Source organism: Salvelinus namaycush, chromosome 21, assembly GCF_016432855.1.
Source record: "Salvelinus namaycush isolate Seneca chromosome 21, SaNama_1.0, whole genome shotgun sequence".
In the NCBI taxonomy this organism is placed as follows: domain Eukaryota; kingdom Metazoa; phylum Chordata; class Actinopteri; order Salmoniformes; family Salmonidae; genus Salvelinus; species Salvelinus namaycush.
This window is the reverse complement of record NC_052327.1, coordinates 49,785,313-49,801,900: the sequence shown is the minus strand read 5'-3', so window position 1 is coordinate 49,801,900 and position 16,588 is coordinate 49,785,313. Positions and strand designations below refer to the sequence as shown.

Below are 16,588 nucleotides of genomic sequence, written 5' to 3'. Positions count from 1 at the left end.
CCACCTCAGACTTCGTTTTAGAGAATTTGGCAGTACGTCCAACTGGCCTCACAACCGCAGGCCACGTGTAATCACGCCAGCCCAGGACCTCCACATGCGGCTTCTTCACCTGCGGGATCATCTGAGACCAGCCTCCCGGACAGCTGAGGAAACTGTGGGTTTGCACAACCGAAGAATTTCTGCACAAACTGTCAGAAACCGTCTCAGGGAAGCTCATCTGCGTGCTCGTCGTCCTCACCAGGGTCCTGACCTGACTGCAGTTCGGCGTCGTAACCGACTTCAGTGGGAAAATGCTCAACTTCGATGGCCACTGGCACGCTGGAGAAATGTGCTCTTCACGGATGAATCCCGGGTTCAACTGTATGGAGTCGTGTGGGCGAGCAGTTTGCTGATGTCAACAGAGTGCCCCATGGTGAGGTGAGGTTATGGTATGTTCAGGCATTAGCTACGGACAACGAACACAATTCCATTTTATCGATGGCAATTTTGAATGCACAGAGATACTTTGAAGAGATTGAGGCTCATTGTCGTGCCATTCATCCTCCGCCATCACATCATGTTTCAGCATGATAATCCATGGCCCCATGTCGCAAGGATCTGTACACAATTCCTGGAAGCTGAAAAGGGCCCAGTTCTTCCATGGCCTGCATACTCACCAGACTGATACTGACTGGCTTTCTGATCCACGCCCCTAACTCTTTTTTCAGGTACAGTATCTGTGACCAAAAAGATGCATATCTGTATTCCCAGTCATGTGAAATCCATAGATTTATTTCAATTGACTGATTTCCTTATATGAACTGCAACTCAGTAAAATCTTTGAAATGCATGTTGCGTTTATATTTTTGTTTAGTGTGAAATTCCTATTGAAAATAAATGAAGTGGAACTGTTAATTCAGTTTACTTTCAGAATTGAATCAATATAAGTTTGACACCAATCCTGGTTACTGGACTGACCCCAATCCGGGTTACTGGACCACCCCAACCTTAGCTACTGGACTGACCCCGACCTTGGCTACTGGACCGACCCGTACCCTGGTTACTGAACTGACCCCGACCCTGGTTACTGGACCGACCCCGACCCTGGTTATTTCTTACATTGCTACCCCAGGAAATCTTAAGTCTTATTACATACAGCCGGGAAGAACTATTGGATATACCATCATATACCATCATTAAGACCAGGAATACGACTTTCCCGCAGCGGATCCTTTGTTCGAAATACCACCCAGGGCAATGGATCTAATTCCAGAAGCCGATCCAAAACAACAGCACCGCAGAAGGGGCAGACAAAGCGGCTTCCTCGTCAGACTCCGTAGACGTTCACATCGCCCACCGCTCCCGAGTATACTACTTGCCAATGTCCAGTCTCTTGACAAGAAGGTAGACGAAATTCGAGCAAGGGTTGCCTTCCAGAGAGACAACAGAGATTGTAACATTCTCTGTTTCACAGAAACATGGCACTCTCGGGACATGTAGTCGGTATCGGTTCAGCCACCGGGCATCTCCATGCATCGCGCCGATGAACACCTCTCGGGGCAGAGGAAGGGCAGGGGTGTATGCGTCATGATTAACGACTCATGGTGTAATCATAACATACAGGAACTCAAGTCCTTCTGCTCACCCAAACTAGAATTCCTTACAATCAAATGCCGGCCATTTTACCTACCAAGAGAATTCTCATCAGTTATAGTCACAGCTGTTTACATTCCCCCTCAAGCAGACAAGACGGCCCTAAAGGAACTTCACTGGACTCTATGTAAACAGGAAATCATATATCCTGAAGATGCATTTATTGTAGCTGGGGATTTTAACAAAGCAAATTTGAGAACAAGGGTACCTAAATTCTATCATCATATTGATTGCACTAATACACTGGATCACTGCTACTCTAACTTCCATGATGCATATAAAGCCCTCCCCCGCCCTCCCTTTGACAAATCCGACCACGACACCATCTTGCTCCCTACCGTTTTATAGGCATAAACTCAAACAGGATGTACCAGTGACGAGAACCAGTCAACGCTGGTCTGACCAATCGGAAGCCAAGCTTCAAGATTGTTTAGATCATATTGGAATATGTTCTGGTCAGCCTCAGAGAACAACATCGACCTATACGCTGACTCGTGAGTGAGTTTATAAAGAAGTGCATTGGAGATGTTGTACCCACTGTGACTATTAAAACCTACCCTAACCAGAAACCGTGGATAGATGGCGGAATTCGCGCAAAACACCGCATTTAACCATGGAAAAGTTGCACCAGAGGTCTGGGAATATGGCTGAATATAAACTGTGTAGTTATTCCCTCCGCAAGGCAATCAAACAAGCGAAATGCCAGTACAGGGACAAGGTGGAGTCGCAATTCAACGGCTCAGGCACGAGACGTATGTGGCAGAGTCTACAGGAAATCACAGACTACAAAAAGAAAACCAGCCACGTCACGGAAACCGACGTCACACTTCCAGACAAACTAAATACCTTCTTTGCCCGCTTTTAGGATAATACAGTGCCAACATCGCAGTCCGCTAACAAGGACTGCGCACCCCCTCTCCTTCTCCGTGGCCGATGTGAGTAAAACAGTTAAACGAGTTAACCCTCGCAAGGCTGCTTGCCCAGACGGCATCCCTAGCCCGGTAACAAGGACTGCGACCCCCCCCCCTCCTTCTCCGTGGCCGGCGTGAGTAAAACAGTTAAACAAGTTAACCCTCGCATGGCTACTGGCCCAGAAGGCATCCCTAGCCGTGTCCTCAGAGCATGCGCAGACCAGCTGGCTGGTGTGTTTACAGACATATTCAATCGCTCCCTATCCCAGTCTGTTGTCCCCACATGCTTCAAGATGGCTACCATTGTTCCTGTACTCAAGAAGGCAAAGATAACTGAACAAAATAACTATCTCCCCGTAGAACTCACTTCTGTCATCGTGAAGTGCTTTTAGAGTAGTCAAGGATCATATCACCTCCACCTTACCGGCCACCCTAGACCCACTTCAGTTTGCATACCGCCCCAACAGGTCCACAGAGGACGCAATCACCATCACACTGCCCTATTCCATCTGGACAAAATGAATACCTATGTAAGACTGCTGTTCATTGACTACAGCTCAGCATTCAACACCATAGTACCCTCCAAGCTCATCATCAAGCTGGAGGCTCTGGGTCTCAAGCCTGATACGGTAACTGCACCGCCCTAAACCGCAAGGCTCTCCAGAGGGTGATGCGGTCTGCACAACGTATCAACGGGGGCAAACTACCTGCCATGACACCTACAGCACCCGATGTCACAGGAAGGTGAAGATCATCAAGGACAACAACGACCCGAGCCACTGCCTGTTCACAACAATCCAGAAGGCGAGGTCAGTACAGGTGCATCAAAGCTGAGACCGAGACTGAAGAACAGCTTCTATCTCAAGGCCATCAAACTGCTAAACAGCAATCATTAACTCAGAGAGGCTGCTGCCCACATTGAGACCCAATCACTGGCCACTTTAACATATGGATCACTAGTCACTTTATACAATGCCACTTTAAATGAGGCCACTTTAATGTTGTCTACATATCTTACATTACTCATATGTATATACTGTATTTTATACCATCTATTGCACCTTGCCCATGCTGCTCGGCCCTCGCTCATCCATATATTTATATGTACATATTCTCATTCGACCCTTTTAGATTTGTGTGTATAAGGTAGTTGTTGTGAAATGGTTAGGAAATTGTTAGATTACTTGTTAGATATTACTGCACGGTCGAAACTAGAAACACAAGCATTTTGCTACACTCGCATTAACATCTGCTAACCATGTGTATGTGACCAAATAAAATTTGATTTGATTTATAGTATTACTGATTCTACAATGTTCGGTAAAAAATACATGGATTGTCCATTACCTCTGCAGCAGCCATATGATTACAATGATCCTCACAGAAGATGACTTCCTATTTACCGGTGACAGAATTTCGGGCCAATCGTAAATGGACATGATAAAGTCATCGTGATCTCTTCCCCCGTCTCCTGGGTATACTGCATAGATGATTCAAATCCATATCCATTTAAGAAGAAAAAAATTGAATGACAAAGATATCACATATCCTAAAACAATGTTTTATTGATAAAATATCAATAAATGTTATTGATAAATTGCTGATTGAGCAATGATAAGATAATATTTTAATATTCACATCTCAAAACACATTATCATTCACTTTTCACTTTGTTCCTGCAAAACACCTTACGCCAAACACATCTTACGACTGCCAGGCAAACCAGCGTTACAAGTAACACACACGCCAGCAAAGTCGCTATCACATCAACCGAGTGGTATACTATCCAGGACATCTTATAGGACTCTGTCCTCAGGTGACGAGCTCCTTTATGTCTCATAACAAACTCGATCCAGAACACTGCCTTGTCCAGTGGCTTAATGGGTTGGTCTCTGTGCAGTTTGGACAACCTCTGCATGTTCTCCCTGTAGGATGGTTCATGGAGCACAGCCTTCAAAGCCTCCAGGAACACATTTCTGTCCATTGTGATGATATCCACCGTGTTAGCTGCCCCCCTCTCCTTCAATTTGGAGAGGTTGTCGGACTGGTCGAAGGCGAGAGGGAGGCCGACTACGGGGACGCCGTGGTAGATGGCCTCCTGGACACCGTTGGTTCCACCATGGGCTACGAAGGCCCGGATCTTGGGGTGTCCTAGGAGGTCGTTCTGGGGAAGCCAGTCCACCAGTAGGGTGTTGTTACCCAGGGTAGAGGGTCTCTGTCCAGTATACCTGAGAACCACAAGAGAACCACAGTGGATATACATGGAAATCTGACACTTGTTTTTAAGTCTTGGCCCAGATAAATTCCTTGGACTAAAAGCATGCTCAATGGAGAATAACATTTGAAATAGTTTTTAGTCCAGGACCATGCCTTATAAAACCTGCTCCATTTTTATTCATAATTTGTTCAATTAATTAATTAAAGGATCTATCCATCCATACCTCCAGATGACCTTCTGAGGCAGCTGGGCGAACGCAGCAGCGATTTCATCTGCGATATCTTCCGGAAGCTCTGCCACCAAAGTCCCCAGAGTCATCATGACAACCCCATGCTCTCTGGAACTCTGAACAAACTCCTCCAGGTCCTGTGGAAGAGGCTTGGAGGGCTTACACTGGAACCCACCAATGTAGACCATATTCGGCATGGTGGGTTTCGGAAATTCAAAGACAAAATCGCTTCTCATGAGCCAGATATCTGCTTCCTGGAAAAACGCGTTGTAATCGACATCAGGGCCAAAGTAACGCTGGACTATCGGTTTGTAGTTGGGTTCTGTGATAGATGCCAAGGTGTAACTCCCGATTATGTAAGCTAACATGTTGGTGACTCTCTGGAGGAAGGTCATCTTATCTGTCAACTCTGTGGGTACGTATGGGACGTAAGAGAGAGGCGACGGGGCGATGACCAAATGAGCTTCACCTTGAATGGTCCATCTGACATTGTAAACCAGAGGAAGGTGGAGGACGCGGGCTAAGATCGTCCCTGAACCAATCCCAGGATCTGTCAGAACCAAATCAAACTTAGCATCCTGGAGAGACTGGATCAACACTTCGTCTTCAAGGACACGAGTGATCATTTCAGCCATGTTCTTGTGGAACTCAAAAAAAGTCTCCTTCATTGATGACTGAAGCTTGAGTTCGGTCCAAAAACTCTTCCCCTGCTCCCTTTGAATCTTCAGATGTTTACTTAATATAAATTCACCAAAGAAGTTTTCATCGAAGCCACCGGTGTTGGGGATGGTAATGGTGGTGTAGTGGGGGGAATTCTCCTTGATGTACCAGCTGTTCGACGCTCGCAGCACTGTGATGTCATGGCCTTTGGAATGCAACTCTTCGATGATGACTCTCATGTTGACCCAGTGGCTTCCATCCATTGGGTAGATTAATATTTTACCCCCATAGACAATATTGGACAGGGTGAAGAGCAATACGACCAATGAGATAAGGGTTGGTTGATACATCCTTCCGTCCATGGTGAATCCTTCAGTGAAAACCTTAATTAGATACAAGGAAGTAGATGTCAAACAATCAATCACAATAATTAACTAGCCGTCAGCTATAGTTTTTTAGCACATTCTGTAACATCTGATAATTGTATAGGAATCAGAGAATTGAATTGTCTCTCTGGCCCTTTTTTATAAAGTTTCGAAATGGGTTAGTATTCAACTAATCTACTAGGTAACCTAGCTACTGTATCATCCCAATCCATTTCTACAGGGTCATATTCAGATGGACTCATAGTTGCACAAGGTCATATCTGATACATCTGAATCAGACCTGGGTTCAAAAACTATTTGATATCATTTTCAAATACCTTAGCTGTGATTGAGTTTTGCTGTGACAATGGGACCAGTAGAAAAGTACAAAAAAGTACAAATCCGGGCATTCCAGGCACTCCAAAAGCAAACGCTTAAAGTATTTAAAAGATTTCAAATGGTGGTTGAACCCAGGTCTGATCTGAGAGAGGGTTTATGGTTATGCAACCTCATTGTTCAATGAGAATATTCTGACTACTGCAGATCACATTAGGAAGCATAGAATGGGTTGTGGATGGGAGGAGCAGCTAGCTGTGTTGCTACCATGCTGTGTTGTCATGTGTTGCTACCATGCTGCGTTGTCATGTGTTGCTACCATGCTGTGTTGTCATGTGTTGCTACCATGCTGTGTTGTCATGTGTTGCTGCCATGCTGTGTTGTCATGTGTTGCTACCATGCTGCATTGTCATGTGTTGCCACCATGCTGTGTTGTCATGTGTTGCTACCATGCTGCATTGTCATGTGTTGCCACCATGCTGCATTGTCATGTGTTGCTACCATGCTGTGTTGTCATGTGTTGCTACCATGCTGTGTTGTCATGTGTTGCTACCATGCTGTGTTGTCATGTGTTGCTACCATGCTGTGTTGTCATGTGTTGCTACCATGCTGTGTTGTCATGTGTTGCTGCCATGCTGTGTTGTTGTCTCTTTATGTAGTGTTGTGGTGTCTCTCTTGTTGTGTTTTGTCCTGTATTTTTAATCCCAGCCTCCGTCCCCACAGGAGGCCTTTTGCCGTCCGGTAGGTCGTCATTGTAAATAAGAATGTGTTCTTAACTGACTTGCCTAGTTAAACAAAAAAATTAAATGTAAAAGCCTGCTAGTCCCAGATCTGTTTGTACCGTCTTGACAAGTCTGTTTGTTTGGTGTGACAATCACCATACACTCTTAGAAAAAAAAGGTGCTATCTAGAACCTAAAAGGGTTCTTCGGCTGTTCCCATTGGAGAACCCTTTGAAGAACCACTTTAGGTTCCAGGTAAAACCCTTTTGGGTTCCATGTAGAACCCTGTCCAGAGGGGTCCTACAGTGCCTGAAACCAAAAAAGGGTTCTCCTATGGGGGCAGCCGAAGAACCCTATTGGAACCCTTTTTCTAAGTGTAGGAGTTGGCAAGGCAGCACAAACAGACCTGGAACCCGGCTAAGGAGTAGCATCCATGGATCAACTCCTATTGCTACTATATCCTTAGAAATCCAGAACCGGTTTTGTGCAAACGTTCCACTTCCTGTGCTCCTTGTCATTGTTTGGCATGACAAGGAGTGGTATCTTAGCACAAACAGACTAGATTTCACCAGGTTACACAGATCACATATCATTTTTCCAATTAGTTTTCCATCTTTGCATAATAAATTTCCTTTATGATGCAAACGGAACGTCCCCCCCCCCCCCCCCCTCCCTCTACACACACACAATAAGTTGCATGGACTCACTCTGTGTGCAATAATAGTGTTTAACATGATTTTTTGAATGACCACCTCATCTCTGTACCCCACACACACACACACACACACACACACACAATTATCTGTAAGGTCCTGTAGTCGGGCAGTGAATTTCAAACACAGATTCAACAACAAAGACCAGGGAGGTTTTCCAACGCCTCATAAAGAAGGGCATCTATTCGTAGATGGGTTATAAAAAAATATAACTTTTTTTATTTTTAAAGCTGACAATGAATATCCCTTTGAGCATTGTGAATTTATGAATTACATTTTGGATGGTGTATCAATACACCCCAGTCACTACAAAGATACAGGCGCCCTTCCTAACTCAGCTGCCGGAGAGGAAGGAAACCGCTCAGGGATTTCAACATGAGGCCAATGGTGACCTTAAAACAGTTACAGTTTAATAACTGTGATAGGAGAAAACTGAGGATGGATCAACAACATTGTAGTTACTCCACAATACAACCTAATTGACAGAATGAAAAGAAGGAAGCCTGTACAGAATAAACACATTCTAAAACATGCATCCTGTTTGCAACAAGGCACTAAAGTAAAACCGCAAAAAATGTGGCAAAGAAATTAACTTTATGTCCTGAATACAAAGCGTTATGTTTGGGGCAAATCCAACACATCACTGAGTACCACTCTTCATAGTTTTAAGCATGGTGGTGGCTGCATCATGTTATGGGTATGCTTGTCATCGGCAAGGACTAGTTTTTAAGGATAAAAAGAAACGGAATAGAACTAAGCACAGGCAGAATCCTAAAGGAAAACCTGGTTCAGTCTGCTTTCCAACAGACATTGGGAGACAAATTCTCCTTTCAGCAGGACAATAACCCAAAACACTAGACCAAATCTACACTGCATTGCTTACCAAGAAACCAATGAATGTTCCTGGGTGGCCGAGATACAGTTTTGACTTAAATCTGATTGAAAATCTATGGTAAGACCTGAAAATGGTAATCTAGCCATTGATCAACAAGAAATTTGACAGAGCTTGAAGAATTTAGAAAATTGATAATGGGCAAATTTTGCACCATCCAGGCGTGGAAAGCTCTTAGAGATGTACCCAGAAAGACTCGCTGCCAAAGGTGCTTCTACAAAGTATTGACTCAGGGGTGTGAATACTTATGTAAATTAGAAATGTCTGTATTTCACTTTCAATAAATGTGCAAACATTTCAAAAAACATGTTCAGGCTGTAACACAACAACATGTGGAATAAGTCAATGGGTATGAATACTTTCTGGAGGCACAGTAACTTACTAACTGAACGAAATAAACTAAATATTTAAATAACCATTATTAACGTAACATTAAAGCCTTTATAAACCCTTAATGTACAGTGTTATCTCACTAACTGATAAATTACCTACCAAAATCAGCCAAGTCCACAAGCAGCTTTAAAATCCAAATCAGTGTTAGTTTGTCCAACTGCCCAGACAGCTACTTTAAATTCATTCACATATCAGTGAAAGAGAGTCCAGTTGTGTCCTCTGATTGTTGGTATCAGACATGTGACATAAAGGTCAGTTAGGTTCCTCCACTCTACTACAACAGTGCCTTGTTAACGCAAAACTACTTGGGGAGTCTGGAGGTTACACAATCTCTGTGTGACCAGTGGCAAATCACACCCTATTCCCTACAAAGCGGACTGTTTTAAACCAGAGTCTTATGCAAAGAAAAACATTAGGTGTGTGTAACACTGCATTCCAGAACTTGTTTGAACATTAGAAATGGTTTGTGTCCCAAATGGTACCCTTTTCCCTATATAGTGCACTACTTCTGACCAAGGCTCTGGTTAAAAGCAGTACACTATATAGGGGAAAGGGTGCCATTTGGAACACAAACCATGTTTAAAGTTCAAACAAGTTCTGCATCTGTTTTTTTTTTGTTGCATGAGACTCAAAGGCTTGCTCAAGTGAAAATGTTCAGTCCCACAATTCGCAACAAGCATGCATAAATGCATATCAGTTCCATACATAAAGAAATGTCCCACTTCGCCATTGGTAGCAATTGTAAGGTGACAGATAGCCTAGCGGTTAGAGAGGCAAGCCAGCAACTGGAAGCTTGCCCGTTCGTATCCAGGATCCGATGGGGAAAAAATCTGGTGCGTCTTGCGTTAAAAGCGTAAGTAACATTCGGGTTGACCTTGTGTGCAATTGACCAATAAAATGATCTTAATCTGTTAAGATAACATAGCCAAGGTGCATTGCACGCACCATGTTGAACTTGGTTGGAACACAGAATAGTAGAGGAAAGGTGAGTGTCCGGGAAAAATGATTATAACACGTGACCATGACTGTGCTATACCTTGTATTACCATGTGACGGTCTCAATGACGCCTTAGAGAGGGTACAGAATGCAGTGCACACACTTTGCATTACTGTGTAAGACTAGAATTATAAAGGCGATAAAAATCTGAATAGTTGACCATTATTTAATAGTGAAAAGAGGGGCGTTGTTAATAGTGAATGACGCCTTTAAAACAATAGTATAGTACGTAAATTCTCAAATTCTCTCTCTCTCTCTCTCTCTCTGATTAGCTATGAATCATTTTACTGTGTTGTCTCATTCTCAATATTCACGCACAGAGGATAAATTGAGAGAAGAGATCTCTGAAGTCTACATGAAAGTGGTTAAAAAGCAACAAAATTGAAGTTTTGGAATGGCCCAGTCAAAGTCCAGACCCCCATTATAATGGCGCCGAAGGGAATGGCTGCCATTTTACGGGCTCCTAACCAACTGTGATATTTTGTTTGTTTTTCCGCATTGTTTGTAACTTATTTTGTATACAATGTTGCTGCTACCGTCTCGTATGACCCGAAAAGAGATTCAGGATATCAGAACAGAGATTACTCACCTCAAACTGGACAAAGATTATTTTTCTTTAATGAGTCCGACGCAACTGCTTCTCCCGAGACCAGGCCCAAATCCACGTCATTCGCCTGAAGAAAAGACGGAAATTTCAGGGGGCGTAGATCGGGGTGCCTTGTGAAAATTTGTCGGCAAGTGGGTAACCCGCCTCTACCACCCCTTCTATTGGCCAACGTGCAATCACTGGAAAATAAACTGCATGATCTTCGTTCGAGATTATCCTATCAACGGGACATTGAAAATTGTAGTATCTTATGTTTCACTGAGTCGTGGCTGAATGACGACATGGATAATATAGAGCTGGCTTGGTTTTCCGTGCATCGGCAGGACAGAACAGCTACATCTGGTAAGACGAGGGACGGGGATGTGTGTCTATTTGTCAATAACTGCTGGTGCGCGATGTCTAATATTAAAGAAGTCTCGAGGTATTGCTCGCCTGAGGTAGAGTACCTCATGATAAGCTGTAGACCACACTATCTACCAAGAGAGTTTATCTATATTATTCGTAGCCATCTATTTACCACCACAAACCGATGCTGGCACTAAGACCGCACTCAACGAGCTGTATAAGGCCATAAGCAAACAAGAAAATGCTCATCCAGAAGCGGTGCTCCTAGTGGCCGGGGACTTTAATGCAGGCAAACTTAAATCCATTTTACCTCATTTCTACCAGCATGTCACATGTGCAACCAGAGAAAAAAAAAACTCTAGACCACCTTTACTCCACACAGAGAAACATACAAAGCTCTTGCTCACCCTCCTTTTGGCAAATCTGACCATAATTCTATCCTCCTGATTCCTGCTTACAAGCAAAAACTAAAGCAGGAAGTACCAGTGACTCGCTCAATACTACAATACGGAAGTGGTCAGATGACGCGGATACTACGCTACATGACTGTTTTGCTAGCACAGAATGGAATCTGTTCCGGGATTCATCCAATGGCAATGAGGAGTACACCACCTCAGTCACCGGCTTCATCAATAAGTGCATCGACGATGTCATCGCCACAGTGACCGTGCGTACATATCCCAACCAGAAGCCATGGTAATTTCATGGTAAGGTCTACACCGGATTTTGATTTGATCCCAATTGAGAAGTTGTGGCAGGACTTGAAATGAGCAGTTGATGCTTGAAAACCCACAAATGTCGCTGAGTTAAAGCAGTTCTGCATGGAAAAGTGGACCAAAATTCCTCCACAGCGACGTGAGACTGATCAACATACCTCGCCCCCCGACCGTGGCCCCTAATTCACATGACTATGGAGGGACTTAATGGAGAAGCTCGGGGTCACGGTCAGCCTGACTTCCGGGTACCGGCCTACACCCAACGGTGTGAAGAGGATGAAACAAGACTGGGGAGGTTCCTGAGGAGTCACTGTCAGGACCTGCAGAGTGAGTGGGCACGATTCCTACCATGGGCAGAATATGCCCAGAACTTGCTGCGTCACTCCTCTACTGGATTGACCCCCTTCCAGTGTGCTCTGGGTTTTCAGCCAGCCCTGGCCCCGTGGACCCCGGGCGAGATCGACGCTCCTGCAGTTGAAAAGTGGTACCGGCGCGCAGAAGAAGTGTGGAGCGACGCGCATGTGAGACTCCAGCGCACCGCCCATCGTCAAAAGGAACAGGCAGACCGCCACCGCAGTGAGACCCCTGTGTTCACCCAGAGGAGCGGTGTTGGGTTCCGGTGGAGGACATTCTGGATTCCAACATCATCTGTGATTTCCACCTTCGCCGCCCGGACCGACCCGCTCCTTGTCCTCAGGGTCACCTCCCTGGTCGGCGTCGTCCTGTAGCAGGAGCCGCGCGTCCGTGAGGGGGGACGGGCGTGCCTACTGTCACGTCTACTCCTGCGCCTCCCCTCTGGCGCACGACGTCGCCGGAATACTACCCACCGGTCCTGGGATTCATCATTACACACACCTGGCATCCTTCATTACTCTCACCTGCAGATCATCACGATTCACACCTGGACTCCATTACCTTCCTCATTACCTCCCCTTTATATGTCCCTTATGTTCATTCCTCAGTAGGTATTGTTTCCTGTTTTCATGCTGTCTTGTTTCCTGTTCGTTTTTTTATTTAATCGTTTCACCTGCACCTGTTTCTGGACTCACAGCATCATCGTTACAAACTCACCTCGTAGTCCGTAACTAAACCACCCGAGAAGCAGGGCATTAGACCTCTCACTAAAGGCATCAGTTATACTTAAATCCAAACTGTTTTGGGGTTAAATCAATTCCAGTAAATTCAGAAAATCAATTCCAAATTTTCCTCATCGAAAAAACGTTGTGGAGAATTGGAATTTCAGTGTACTTCCTTAATTGACTGAACTTGAAATGGAATTGACTCCAACCCTGCTGGGAATATAATATTCAACCAGACACTGCATTTCCCATTGGACAATATTCAAGTTGGATCAATTCTAGCCTGGTTCCAGAACTGTTTCTGGGGTCTTGCCAATTCCTATGGTAATGACCAAAGAGGCTAACAGATCTGGGACCAGGCTAGATCAACTACAACATGTTAAATGAAACATCAACAAACATGTAAAATAGAAGAAATGACATATCTGTAAACTTACCTTTGATTAGGATACAAAAGCAGAGGCAGACAGTCCGGTAATCATAGCGACGGCATAGACAGGCGATCCTCACACAAGTGTTGTCGACTGTTAAAGTACTGTAAAGTTCAATGGACCATCGAAATCAACCAAATCAGAATCGACTGAAAGTTATTCTGAAGAATGAGGCTAGACTTAAGAGTTAAAAGTGAAAATGAATTAAAAAGTTAAGTACCAACAATAAAGGTAACAGATTCTGTATCACAGGTCCCAGAAACCTGATGCGTTCAGAGACACTTAGAGATGGGTTCTTGTTGCCGCAAGGGGCCGGTTCATATTCACTGACCTGACAGTTCTAGGTTGCATCGGAATGTGAGAATCGGTCATTCTTAATCCAGCATGGATTTATCCCTGCAGAGCAATAGGTTTTGAGTGACATTATCACTTACAAATTAAACAAAGCACATTTTTTTTAAATGAAAAACTCAATTATACTAGCTACATACTAAATAAAATAGACACTGGTCACTGCCTGGCCATCAATAATGAGGCTAGAATGAGAAGGAATATGGCAGAAACTCAACAATGAGGCGTCACACAAACAACTGATTGATCATATGGTGTTAAATCTAGTAGCATAAATTACAAAAGCAGCATTTATTATGATACAAAAAAAATACTTTTGCAACCAAAGGAAATGATCTGCTTCTACTTTCGTAGAGTTTAGTAAAGTGTTTTTATGCATCCAACCAGGCCATCCCTTTTAGCGTCATATTTGGATTAAACTTGCTGTCTTGTAAAAATGGCCTTTTCTCCACCGAGATTCTCCCACCAAAGCCTGGTCGCAGATCAATGTGTGCTCTTGCCTATTCTAATATCAGTTTGGCACGACAATGAGTTGGGTATGATAGAACAGACTGGCAGTGCCATATTTCGGAGTACTATAGACACTCAGAACCAATGAATTGACAACTAGCAAGCTATCCCTTGTTCCTTTTCGTTTTTAACCAATTTACTTTCCTTAATAGATACACTCGTTGTCGTTGCTCTTACCCAGCACTCGTCGTTGCTCTTACCCAGCACTCGTTGTCGTTGCTCTTACCCAGCACTCGTTGTCGTTGCTCTTACCCAGCACTCGTTGTCGTTGCTCTTACCCAGCACTCGTTGTCGTTGCTCTTACCCAGCACTCGTTGTCGTTGCTCTTACCCAGCACTCGTTGTCGTTGCTCTTACCCAGCACTCATTGTGTCTGGATGTTAAATCCATCTCAGTGTTTCTGGTCCTGTGGACCCAAGCGGGTAAACAATTTAGTTTTCACCCTATCAGAGAAGATTGGGAAACATTTGCAAAACATCTATCCCAAATGGCATCTGTGTGTTTTACAAAGTACACACTGTATTATCCTGAGCAGCTGCTTGAGCACAAGCTGTAAAACATTAAACAGTGCCCCCTGTTGGCTGTGAAGGAATACTATAAGCAAACCCCCCCCAAAAAATTGTCATGATGACTTCAAGCCCCAATCTCCAACCCTGACTGAAGCTTTCGGTTGCCAAGTAACAAATCAAGTAATAAATCACCGACAAATAATCTTTAAATTCTTTATTCATAAACTTGATGCAAGTTTACAAATTACTGTACATGGTCAAAATGTCCCTTGAAAACAAAAAAAACAAAGCATGCCAACGGTGCAAAACTTGACAATCTGTCCCAACCATTTGTTGACGACCAGAAAATGATTTTACAATTAGTCTAGAGAGAGAAGACAGATTAACCTTTTTATCAAAAACATTGTTCAGTTACAGAGAAACGTGCAAAACCTATTTAAAAATCACAGAATGAATGACTGAACTGACTCTTCCCAAAGTGAATGAGCTCCTATACCCCGCCCTCCGCCTCTGTCCAGAGATTTGGGCCCTGTCCAGAATCAACCCCTAGCCCCTCTACCTACCCCCCGCCCCCCAGACACTTGTGGAGATCTGAGAAGATTGGACACGTGTAATAAATGTGGCAATATATTCACCTAGCCCCTATCAGAGCATATTGCTTAAACCTATCAAATTTGTATCAGAGTCCGTATCAAGCATCTCAAGAGTATGGGGATCTGATCTAGGATCTGATCCCTCCTTGTCCATGTCATCATTTCATAATTATCTGTGAAGAGAAACGCTCCTAGATCAAGACTCCCACTGTGAGACACTTGATACATACATCCTCAGATCCCACCGGTGTCTGGGGGTAGGTGGGGGGGAGGACTAGGGCTTGTTTTTTGGACAGGGCTTGGGTATCAAGTGGGAAGCAGTTACATAAACGTGAGAGAAAAGTTCTACTGAGCTGAACTAAGTTACTCTAAAAAAAAGATGGGGGAAAATCACACCACAAGACATAAATTCTGTGCAGAAGTAACGGACCAAAGCTTTGGCTTCATTCCAAACGGTACCGGATTCCCTATGTAGGGGCACTACTTTAGACCACAGCTCCTATGGGTCCTGGTCAAAATTAGTGCACTATTTAGGGAATTAAAGGGTACCATTTGGGACGTAATCTCGGTCATACGGAGCCAAGTAGACGTACTACTAAACTACCACCCCCTTCTGCCCTGTCGACCCCTAGAAATGTGAACTACCCGTGGCTTCGTCGTCATTCGCCACCTTTCTGGGAGCCTGTATGATTCAGGTATCAATTGAACAATTTTTTTTTAAAAGGACATAATAGTTACATTTAGAAAGACAGATTTTCCTCTGATTCGGAAAAGGTGAGGTCTTAAAAAATGAAAAGAAGCAGAAAAAAAAAAAAAACTTGATTTGTTAGTTCAGGTGTATTGACTTCTGAGGCACATCCTTGCCATTTTGTGCAAAAAATATACTTACCATTACAGACAAGATATATTTAAAGACCTCCTGTCGCACTCAGAAATAAAAACCCATAGTAGCCTAGCCTAGATATATGTATTAGGGGCTAAAGACAACAAAGACCAGCACATACCCATGTTTCTGGTACAAGCCAAAAAGCATGGAGGTGGACATGCAGATAAGACCCTAGCAGTGTTTCAGATGGCACCCTATTCCCTATATAGTGCACTACATTAGACCAGGGCCCTATAGAACCCTATTCCCTATATAGTGCACTACATTAGATCAGGGCCCTATAGAACCCTATTCCCTATATAGTGCACTACATTAGACCAGGGCCCTATAGAACCCTATATAGTGCACTACATTAGATCAGGGCCCTATAGAACCCTATATAGTGCACTACATTAGATCAGGGCCCTATAGAACCCCATTCCCTATATAGTGCACTACTTTAGACCAGGGCCCTATAGAACCCTATTCCCTATATAGTGCACTACATTAGACCAG

General features: G+C 44.0%; 2 protein-coding genes across 7 annotated transcripts in view; both read right to left on the bottom strand.

The window, feature by feature from the left end:
* Positions 1 to 4,083: 4,083 nt before the first annotated feature.
* On the bottom strand, positions 4,084 to 14,413 carry LOC120066452 (UDP-glucuronosyltransferase 2A1-like). Of its 6 annotated transcripts, none has more exons than XM_039017828.1 (3): positions 14,307 to 14,413; positions 4,985 to 6,033; positions 4,198 to 4,771 (listed from the first exon to the last, which is right to left on the bottom strand). In XM_039017828.1, the coding sequence occupies exons 2-3, from the start codon at positions 6,010 to 6,012 to the stop codon at positions 4,198 to 4,200; spliced, it is 1,602 nt and encodes a 533-aa protein (XP_038873756.1). In that variant the 5' UTR covers positions 6,013 to 6,033; positions 14,307 to 14,413. The 6 variants fall into 6 exon arrangements, with proteins under 6 accessions (XP_038873757.1, XP_038873756.1, XP_038873753.1 ...); XM_039017825.1 differs by having other exon boundaries at positions 14,284 to 14,396; XM_039017823.1 differs by lacking the exon at positions 14,307 to 14,413 and adding an exon at positions 13,252 to 13,338.
* Positions 14,414 to 14,424: 11 nt separating this feature from the next.
* LOC120066453 (ubiquitin-conjugating enzyme E2 Q2-like) overlaps positions 14,425 to 16,588 on the bottom strand; it is a 28,222-nt gene continuing 26,058 nt past the window's right edge. The window contains exon 14 of the mRNA XM_039017832.1: positions 14,425 to 14,511. Within this exon, the coding sequence (XP_038873760.1) occupies positions 14,486 to 14,511 (26 nt within the window). The 3' untranslated portion in view covers positions 14,425 to 14,485. The remainder of the gene's footprint in view (positions 14,512 to 16,588) is intronic.

Coding starts and splice junctions, on each gene's coding strand:
- LOC120066452 (XM_039017828.1), bottom strand. CDS start 6,012: ATGGACGGAAGGATGTATCAACCAACCCTTATCTCATTGGTCGTATTG. Junction 4,772..4,984: donor CCTCAGAAGGTCATCTGGAG/GTATGGATGGAT, acceptor TGTGGTTCTCAG/GTATACTGGACAGAGACCCT.